The sequence below is a fragment of the Giraffa tippelskirchi genome, chromosome 3 (assembly GCF_054371585.1).
Source record: "Giraffa tippelskirchi isolate mGirTip1 chromosome 3, T2T-mGirTip1v1.2.pri, whole genome shotgun sequence".
Lineage (NCBI taxonomy): Eukaryota > Metazoa > Chordata > Mammalia > Artiodactyla > Giraffidae > Giraffa > Giraffa tippelskirchi.
Window position 1 is genome coordinate 12282842 of NC_137277.1, and position 10647 is coordinate 12293488.

At 46.9% G+C, this 10647-nt stretch overlaps 1 protein-coding gene across 2 annotated transcripts in view; it reads left to right on the forward strand.

Annotated features, from left to right (window-relative positions):
* The window catches only part of LOC145541060 (leucine-rich repeat-containing protein 37A2-like), a 47779-nt gene extending 38726 nt beyond the window's left edge, over positions 1–9053 (forward strand). For both annotated transcript variants that reach the window (XM_081576399.1, XM_081576398.1), the window contains 4 exons: positions 7013–7056; positions 8421–8475; positions 8557–8696; positions 8806–9053. In XM_081576399.1, coding sequence (XP_081432525.1) covers positions 7013–7056; positions 8421–8475; positions 8557–8696; positions 8806–8914 — 348 coding nt within the window. In that variant the 3' untranslated portion in view covers positions 8915–9053. The remainder of the gene's footprint in view (positions 1–7012; positions 7057–8420; positions 8476–8556; positions 8697–8805) is intronic.
* The last annotated feature ends 1594 nt before the right edge of the window (positions 9054–10647 follow it).

A 10647-nucleotide genomic window follows, 5' to 3' on the forward strand; every position in this document is an offset into this window, starting at 1 on the left:
ATGTCCAGTTCTAACTGTTGCTTCCTGACCTGCATACGGTTTCTCAAGAGACAGGTCAGATGGCCTGGTACTCCCATCTCTTTCAGAATTTTCCACAGTTTATTGTGATCCACACAGTGAAAGGCTTTGGCATAGTCGATAAAGCAGAAATAGATGTTTTTCTGGAACTCTCTTGCTTTTTCGATGATCCAGCGGATATTGGCAATTTGATCTCTGGTTCCTCTGCCTTTTCTAAAACCAGCTTGAACATCTGGAAGTTCACGGTTCACGGGTTGCCGAAGCCTGGCTTGGAGAATTTTGAGCATTACTTTACTAGCATGTGAGATGAGTGCAATTGTGCGGTAGTTTGAGCATTCTTTGGCATTGCCTTTCTTTGGGATTAGAACGAAAACTGACCTTTTCCAGTCCTGTGGCCACTGCTGAGTTTTCCAAATTTGCTGGCATATCGAGTGCAGCACTTTCACAGCATCACCTTTGAGGATTTGAAATAGCTCAACTGGAATTCCATCACCTCCACTAGCTTTGTTTGTAGTGATGCTTTCTAAGGCCCACTTGACTTCACATTCCAGGATGTCTGGCTCTAGGTGAGTGATCACACCATCGTGATTATCTGGGTCGTGAAGATCTTTTTTGTACAGTTCTTCTGTGTATTCTTGCCACCTCTTCTTAATATCCTCTGGGGCTAGGCCGGGCCGGGGGCCGGGGGCCGGGCCCGGGGTCAACGGCCGAGAGGGGCTAGGCCGGGCTGGGGGCCGGGAGCCGGGGGCAGCGGCCGACAGGGGCTAGGCCGGGCCGGGGGCCGGGGGCAGCGGCCGAGAGGGGCTAGGCCGGGCTGGGGGCCGGGAGCCGGGGGCAGCGGCCGACAGGGGCTAGGCCAGGCCGGGGGCCGGGGGACGGGGGCAACAGCCGAGAGGGGCTAGGCCGGGCCGGGAGCCGGGGGCGGCGGCCGACAGGGGCTAGGCCGGGCCGGGGGCCGGGAGCCGGGGGCAGTGGCCGAGAGGGGCTAGGCCAGGCCGGGGGACGGGGGCAACAGCCGAGAGGGGCTAGACCGGGCCGGGAGCCGGGGGCTGCGGCCGACAGGGGCTAGGCCGGGCTGGGGCCCGGGGGCCGGGGGCAACGGCCGAGATGGGCTAGGCCAGGCGGGCGGCGGGGGACGGCGGCCGACAGGGCCTAGGCCGGGCCGGGGGCTGGGGCCGGCGGCGGCGGTGGCGGCGGCGGCGGCAGCGAGAGGAATTACCCAAGGCCCAAGGTAAGAGAAACCCATGTAAGACGGTAAGTGTTGCGAGAGGGCATCAGAGGGCAGACACACTAAAACTAAAATTACAGAAAACTAGCTAATCTGATCACATGGACCACAGCCTTGTCTATCTCAATGAAACTAAGCCATGCCGTGTGGGGCCACCCAAGACGGATGGGTCATGGTGGAGAGGTCTGACAGATTGTGGTCCACTGGAGAAGGGCATGGCAAACCACTTCAGTATTCTTGCCTTGAGAACCCCATGAACAGTATGAAAAGGCAAAAGGATAGGACACTGAAAGATGAACTCCCCAGGTCAGTAGGTGCCCAATATGCTAATGGAGATCAGTGGAGAAATAACTCCAGAAAGAATGATGGGATGGAGCCAAAGCAAAAACGATACCCAACTGTGGATGTGACTGGTGACAGACACAAAGTCCGATGCTGTAAAGAGCAATATTGCATAGGAACCTGGAATGTTAGGTCCATGAATCAAGGCAAACTGGAAGTGGTCAAACAGGAGATGGCAAGAGTGAACATCGACATTCTAGGAATCAGCGAACTAAGATGGACTGGAATGGGTGAATTTAACTCAGATGACCATTATATCTACTACTGTGGGCAAGAATCCCTTAGAAGACATGGAGTAGCCATCATGGTCAACAAAAGAATCCAAAATGCAGTACTTGGATGCAATCTCAAAAACGACAGAATGATCTCTGTTCGTTTCCAAGGCAAACCATTCAATATCACGGTAATCCAAGTCTATGCCCCGACCAGTAACGCCGAAGAAGCTGAAGTTGAAGAGTTCTATGAAGACCTACAAGACCTTCTAGAACTAACACCCAAAAAAGATGTCCTTTTCATTATAGGGGACTGGAATGCAAAAGTAGGAAGTCAAGAAACACCTGGCGTAACAGGCAAGTTTGGCCTTGGAGTACAGAATGGAGCAGGGCAAAGGCTAATAGAGTTTTGCCACGAGAACGCACTGGTAATAGCAAACACCCTATTCCAGCAACACAAGAGAAGACTCTACACGTGGACATCACCAGATGGTCAACACTGAAATCAGATTGATTATATTCTTTGCAGCCAAAGATGGAGAAGCTCTATACAGTCAGCAAAAACAAGACCGGGAGCAGGCTGTGGCTCAGATCATGAACTGCTTATTGCCAAATTCAGACTTAAATTGAAGAAAGTAGGGAAAACCACTGGACCATTCAGGTATGACCTAGATCAAATCCCTTATGAGTATACAGTGGAAGTGACAAATAGATTTAAGGGACTAGACCTGATAGACAGAGTGCCTGATGAACTATGGACGGAGGTTCGTGACATTGTACAGGAGATAGGGATCAAGAAAATCCCCATGGAAAAGAAATGCAAAAAAGCAAAATGGCTGTCTGAGGAGGCCTTACAGATAGCTGGGAAGAGAAGAGAAGCGAAAAGCAAAGGAGAAAAGAAAAGATATTGCCATCTCAATGCAGAGCTCCAAAGAATAGCAAGGAGAGATAAAGCTCAGCGATCAGTGCAAAGAAATAGAGGAGGGCTAAAAGGACCCAGCTAATAGATAGAAGTGTGATCTTATCAGTCCCGTAGATCTCCGTAGCAGCTGTCTTCTCTGGTGTGTTAGGCGTTGTGTAAATAGGTTCCATTAGAGCACTACAAGAGAGTCCTGCATCAGGCCACCCTGAAGCATGTCATGTTTAGAACAGCATCTTCCTGGAGCTAGCCTCTTGAGCTTTCGTCCAGTTACATAATGGTTTATTACTTTTCCCAACAGGCAGTTGCTAACATTAAGAGGAAGATTTTGGTTTTTTTTAACATGTTTATTTTTTTTTTATAATCTTATTTATTGATTTATTTTTGCTGCCCTGGGCCTTTGTGGCTTTGTGCGGGCTTTCTCTGGTCGAGACAAGTGGTGGGGCTACTCTTCCTTGCTGTGCACAGGCTTCTCATTGTGGTGGCTTCTCTTGTTGCAGAGCACGGGCTCTATGTGTGGGAGCTGAGTAGTTGCAGCATACAGGCTTAGTTGCTCCATGGCACGTGGGGGTCTTCCTGGACCAGAGATTAAACCCATGTCTCCTGCATTGGCAGGCGGACTCCTATCCACAGCACTACCAGAGAAGTCCAAAAGAGCAATTTTAATGAGCTGACCATCTTGATTCTACTCTACCAAGTCAATCTACTTTATCTTTTCTTCTGTCCTGGCAGCCCTCTATTCCAGCCAAAGCAGCCCCTTACCATGTGCTCATTACACCGTACCCATTCCTGCTTTTATCTGTGCGTTTGCACAGACAAAATAAATTCCTTAATTTTACTTTGCCTGTGGGAGTCCTATGACTCTCAAAAGCCAACTCAAGTTCATCTTTCTTCAAATAGACTTCCCTGAATACTCCAGCCCTGCTGACCCTAGTCCCATGAGGCCTGTCACCAGTTCTCAGGGGCCCCAGCAAAGCAGTCCCCTCACCTCAGAACTTACAAAAGTGGTAAACAGTTCTTTAGAAGGTGGCTCCCTAAGAGCCTCGTGGAGGGGAGCAGAACAGTGTAAGGACCAATGGCTTCCTGGTCTGTCAGACTTGAGTAAAACCTGACATGATGTGTTACCTGCTAAAGAGAAATGTGTCCGTCTGTAGGAGGGCTGGTCAGTAGTGAAAGTGCAGGAAAGGTGAAGAGGGACCAGCATGGGCAGTGCCCAGCCTCACCTTGTCCAAGAGGAGAGATGCACCCGAGGCAGCATAACTGAAGAGTCAGGCCCATCGCCAGGCTGCAGCTGTTGAGAGCATCTGGCTACCGCAGGCCTTTCCATTTAATGTGGGATTCAGCTGATTCCTTTGGTTCTAATTCTGTTCTCACCAAGTAGCCTTTTGAGTGTGTGGTTGTGCTTTGGTGTGCCTTGGAGGCCTGTCTCTACAGAAGTTTAATTCTCCGGTTGTGTAGACACAGGTAGAACAGATGTATTTCTCGTTGTCAAGTAAGAATTTGGCATTCTGATTTTTGATCAGTCCTGTGATATTATTGATAAAGTGAAACTGCCGCAAGAGGAAGATGTGAGTTCTCTCTTGGTGGGGAAGAGTAATTTCTGAGCCTAGGAGGCTAGGGACTTAACATGGGGTCTGGGGACTTAGCATGGGGTCAGCTTGCTAGTAGTTGGCCATTGCCCAGACTGTACCCCTGCATCTCCAGGTGGCATATGGCCTTTGCTTGTTTAGTGTATCTACATGTGCGAGCTAAGTTGCCAGTCATGTCTGACTCTTTGTGACCCCATGGACTGTAGCTCTTCCAGGCTCCTCTGTCCATGGGATTCTCCAGGCAAGAATACTGGAGCGGGTGGTCACGCCCTCCTCCAGGAGATCTTCCCAACCCAGGAATCAAACCCGCATCTCTTATATCTTGTGCATTGGCGGGCAGGTTCTTTACTACTAGTGCCACCTGGGAAGTCCTATAACATCCTGTTTCTACTGTTTTTAATTTCCATGTAGTTTAACCTTGCATTTGTATTTATTTATACCATTTCATTGTTTCCGCTCCCTACTTACAAGGTTTTTGAGGACAGGGACTGTGCAGTGTTTTTCCCATGATAGACACTAATGGTGTTTGACAGAAGAGAGATGAGGCATTATATCAGTTCCACAGTGAGGAATAATGCAACGGAATATTTATTTGAAGTAGCATAGAGAGCCCAGAAATAGACCCACGTGTTCTTAAGATATTTGTCATGTTTTAATATTCTGATCAGTGGAAGAAAATGAATAAATGGTAATCAAATAAGCTGCCTGACTATTTGTGGGGAGGGGGGGGAGGAATAATAGCAGATCCCCATTTCTCACCTTAAATAAACATGTTTCCATAAATGTGAAAAGATACTGCATAAAAGTATTAGAAGAAAAGCAGTGTTTTAATAATCTTGTGGCAGGAAAGCAGCTTCAGGGTCCGGTACCATGAGCAGAGTCTTTGATGGATCTGACCACCTGGTCTGTGACAACAACTTAGCACTGATTCATGCCAAGTGGAAGATGAAGAATTTTCTGTGTATTGTCTGACTCAATCGCCACAATCCTGTGAGGATGGTATTACTCTCCCTCTCTCATAGAGGAAGGAAATCAGCATGAGGCCCCAGTGGTCAAACCAAAAGCAGGAGCCGGATCACCAGACTGCAAAGCCTGTGCTTCCTACTCTGCTCTTTTGTCTTTTCTCCTTAGAGACAAACACTGGGAGCTTTTGAAACACTGAAATTCAATGGAAGCCAATATTTATTTATTATAACGAGGTTTGTGGTGGGGGTTTGTTTTTGTTTGCTTGGCCGTGCTGTGCTCGCAGGATCTTCGTTCCCTACCAGGGATCAAATCCAGGCCACCGCAGTGAAATCGCCGAGTCCTAACCACTGGACCACTAGGGAACTCCCAGGGGTTTTACAGATCAACAGGGAGAAGGCAGACAATCCAGGGGAGAAGGGGGTGAGGGCTGAGAGGAGTAGGAGAGGCATTGACAGTCTGCCACCATACTGGCCCGTCTCTCCTCACGGGTCGTGTGCAGCGGGTTTTGCTAGCCAAGCCTTTGTCACCTCATGACATAAAAATCATCTCTAATCGTCATCTTCAAGTACTTTTATAATCTGTCTAGAACTTGCTGTATTTGATTTTTAGTGTGATTGAGGTAGGGGATCTAACCTTTTCCCCACTACCTGAAGATCCACTTGTTTTCAAATCTTTCACTGAATGGTTCATTCTTTCTCCCCTGTCTAAAATACTATCTTTATTTGAACTCTATTCTGTTGATCCAGTTATCTTTTCCTGTTATCTTTTCAATATCACACTGCTTAACTCCAGTTACTCTATAACATGTAATTTTATATCTGTTAGGGTAAGGCCCTGCTCTTTGATCTTCTTTTTCATACATTTCATAAGCGTTCTTGCGTATATTCTCTACAAAATGTCAGCTCACCAGATTTTGTTTAAAAATTTCCTTGGATATAAATAGGGTTGCATTGAATTTGTAGGTTAATTTGAGGAGAATTGACCTCCTTACAGTATTCTTGGAAGATGGTATCCATCCCATGCCATGTATGTATTTCTTCTCAACGTCCTTCAGGAAGGTTTTAATGTTCTCTTCACATAAGTCTTACACATTTTTGGTTGAGTTTATTCCTAGTTACTATTGATATTATAAATGGGATCTTTCTTCCATTTTTTAGTTGGTTTGGTGATTTGTGCTATATAGGAAAGCTATTAAAGCTTATATGTTGATCTCTTGATTTTGTACATAAGCCACCTTAACTAAATTCTCGTATTACTTACAGTACTTAAAATTTTGGTTGATTCCTTTGGTCTTCTAAAGTCCATTACTCATATGCAGATATGTTTGTCTCTTCCTTTCCAATTCTCCCTTTTTCTTACTGTACTGATTAGGAAACCCCCCTCCTCCACAGTGATCAATAGTAATAGTAATGATAGGCATCTTCCCCCTGTCCTTGATTTTAAACAGTGCTTAGGTTTCTGGTCAATGCTTTTATTTTCTTTCCCTACTTCTGAAAGTTTTTTGTTAGGAATTATCTGTTGAACATGATCCAAAATGGTCCATAAAATGTATCGCCAGCTGCACGCAACACCCAAGGTTAGGTACTGTGAGAGAGTCAAAGGATTCTTAAACAGGATAGAATTCCTGTCCTTGAAAATGTTATCAACTCACTGGGTAGATAAGACTGAAAATAAAAAGTAATTAATAAAGATTTGAAAGTGGCTGTCATGATCGTGATCATGTTTTCTTTTAAAACAGATTTATTCTCATAGAAGAGCATCAGAGGAAGAAGGAAGCAGAAGGTAAATATTGGCCTTTTAAAGTAGAATTTTAGAACTAGAGGAGAGCTGAGAACTCATCTATTTTAGTCTCCTCACCAAAGTCAAGAAGAAGCTCTATTTACCCTAATGCTTTACGCTAATTTACTTATCAGCAGAATTAACTCCTCAACCAAATCTGGCCCAGCACAGGACTGGCACGGATTCATCTGGTTTCACGCATTCTTTAAGGAAAGAGGGTGGATGGGGAGAGGTTTCGGTTGTACCTGTTCCTGCCGGTGGTAGGCATCAGGCCAGGTCAGAGGTGTTCTTGGAGGCTCTGGGGTAGGGAAGTTAGAGATTTGGGGGCTAGCCTTACTCAAAGCTGATGAAAAGTAGAACAAACTATGTGTTCTTTCTGTAAAGGGGCAGGAAAGCTTCCCTTCTCATCATCCTCCTGGTTTTCAGCCCCCACTCCCTATTCCCTTTATCCAAACCAGTTAAAGTTTTAACTGGAAGAAACTTCAGACAGTAGTTTGTCTTTTCCTTTTATAATTAAAAAAAAAATGGAGAAAGAGAAAACATCTGGCCCCGTGGTCACGCTGCTAGTGATTATCAAAGAGAAGGTGGTGCCTTTCCAACTAGGGCCCCTCGTGATCACACTGTGCTTGGGCTGCGAGCTGCATTTTATGTCAACAGTTCAGTACACACATACTTTATGGACAGAAGTGGTTTCTGATACAAACTCATTGTGCACTCTGTTGTTGTTGTTGTTGTTAGTTTTGTTTGTTTTCGAAAAGAATACTTTTGAGTTTTCCTTCTGGTCATAACCTTTAAACTGATTTCACAATTCACTCACACCTCAGTGACAACCTGCCATATGCAAGTCAGAGTGCTAGATAACTTTGCTAGTTGGACTTAGGGGTTTACCTGCTGTGATGCAGTTTATCAGATCGAGCAGCTAAGAAGATAGAAGCACCTCCTCCCCTCCCCCACCCCCACCCCAGCAAATGCTGCACATGAGACTAAGTCCAAAGGGGGCTAGTGTGGAATGCTTCTGAAAGGAATGTGCACCTGCCCAGCATGGTTGTGCAGTGTTTTCACTGCACGAGGGCAGTTGGCCGAGGGCCGAGAAATGGGAGTGGGGCTGCAGTCGTGCCTGTAGGCCATGCTAAGCCACATGCACAGGTCTCCCCAGAGACGCAGGCAGGGGGCCATTTTGAACAGACCCGGAGAGCTTCTGGAAGGCCAGCATGCGTGGAGTGATTCTCAAGACCCCAGGTCTGTGGTGACTTTGCTCATTGTGATTGCTGACTGAAGTCCCATTTAGTCCTGGTAAGACCAGAGCAAACACACTGTGGGAGATGGAAAGTGGCACGTGACACTAACTGTGTATGCTTTCCTCCAAGGGGCTGTTTTGGATTTCTGCTGCGTAAGAGAAGCTCAGGGACAAGTGAGAGTCAGGTAGGTTTGGGAAGGATAAAGTGCTGTGGCCAGAGGAAGCAGGGGAGAAGCAGAACTAACATGTCGCTCTCTGTGTCCCAGGAGGGCTTTTTCTGGCGGCGGCCACTTTGGCTTCGGGACATGTACAGGCCTCTCAGTGCCACACGCAAGAAAAATATGGCGCAGAAGCTGCACGACAAGGAGTCTTCAGATGAGGATGAGATTTTCAAAAAGGATGCCTGGTAAACGATAGGGGACAATTTACACTTCTTGCCTCAGATGAGGAAATAATGCAAAGTGTAATTGCCCCTTTCGAGACTAAACGCCTTGGTACTCTTCTTCTTATCCCAGGGGGGACCCTGAAAAGCTGATAGGGACTCCTCCTCCGGCTACAGATTCGGCTGCTGAAGAGCCAGCGGGTGAGGAGAGTGAGACAACCGCCGACACCACCACAGAGTGAGCCCCGTCCTGCCACCGGCCACCTGCAAATTTTATTTTCTAATACTGGCTTCTCAGCATCACTTTTAAAATACTTATTTTTCTCATATTAAAATGTATGAGTGCATAACCAATTATAACCATGTGGTAAGGAATTAAAATATCAATAGTTGAGTATTTATGTACCAATATAATATCAAGAAAAAAGCAGAGCTGAAACTAGAATCCCTCAGGGCGGCCAGAACTTCCACCAGAGGAAACACAGGCAGAAGAGGAGAAATACAAGAATGGAGGGGGGGGGGCTTCCATCCCGTGTTTCCGCAGTATAACCAGCCCCTGGGAACTGGAAAACAGGTCATCCTCCGGGGGCATAGATTATTAAATCAAATAACAATTTTCTCTGGTGCTCTCTCTCCTGGTTCATCAAGTACAAGTTATTTACAACACACTTGCCCTCCTGCTCATGGAGGATCATCCACTTCTGGCCCCTCTTGTAAGTCACTGGGGCTGACAGAATATTTGGATCCCTGGGCCTTCCTCCACCACAGGACCAAGGCCTGACTTTCTCCCAAGCCCTCAAACTCGTGTACAAATGCGTTCCCTGTCTTGGTAGGGGGTTCTCCACCCCTTAAGCTGGTGGAAAATGCACATTGGGTTGCATTTTTTCTTTAAAAAGCAAAAAATCTGAGCCTTTGAATAGCTAGCAGGGAGGGGCCAGAGGGGCAGGATAAAGAAAAACATGTGCAAGCACCCAAGATGGTCCTCCTCAGGCCCCAGCCTCTCCTGACCCCTTTGAGGGTCAGTCATATGCTGCTCGGCTCCCTCCAGCACCAAACCCGCCGCACTCCTGCCTCACCCAACACGGGCCCAGGGCTGCCTTGACTCCAAGTGACGATGTAATGGCAGTGCCATGTGGGGAAGGTGCAAAGGCTCTTCCAGTCCTTCTGCAAAGAAAATTGTTAATCGATCGCATTTAGTAAGTCAGGGAGAAAGAAATATATTAATGAGTAAAAGAAATACTGAATGAACAAGATTTGATAATCTACCAAAATGACCACAGACAGCGCCGGAGCTTTAATAATACGAGGTGAAGAATGGCGCAAACCATGGGACGAGAGCACGCAGTCCCCCAGAGGAGCAGTGGGCCTGAGAGATAGCCCAGCAGGTTCTGCTAGTTGGGTGGGGTTTCAAGCAAAGTGATCAGTCCACCCGTTCTTCTGGTTTATGAGTTCCCTGATGGGGCATGAAGACATCTGTTCTCTTAGTGCCTGCCCAGGTCACCTCCCAAAGTTTCTCACCAAGAATGAAAAACAAATGTTTTCTCTGGGCGGTAACTTCAACGAACAAGTATTTACTTTGTTTAAAGTGCATGACCAATAATACTAATAATAGGAAGCAGCAGCAGCGAGCATGTTCCATTTGCCTGTGTGCTGCCCACCCCTGGGTTAGGCATTTTACGGTCTTACCTAGCCCAACAATCCATGTAAACATATCTTGTTATCCTCGTTTGACAGATAGGAAACAAGGTTTAAAGAATATAGGTAACCTGGACTTCCATGAGGGTCCGGTGGTTAAGAATCCACCCCTCAGTGCAGAGGACCCGGGTTTAATCCCTGATTTGGAAAGTTCCCACATGCTGTGGGGCAGCTAAGCCTGTGCGCCACTCAATTACTGCAGCCTACGCTCTAGAGCCCATGCTCTGCAACAAGAGAAGCCATGCACCTCAACTAGAGAAAGCTCACGTGCCGCAACAAA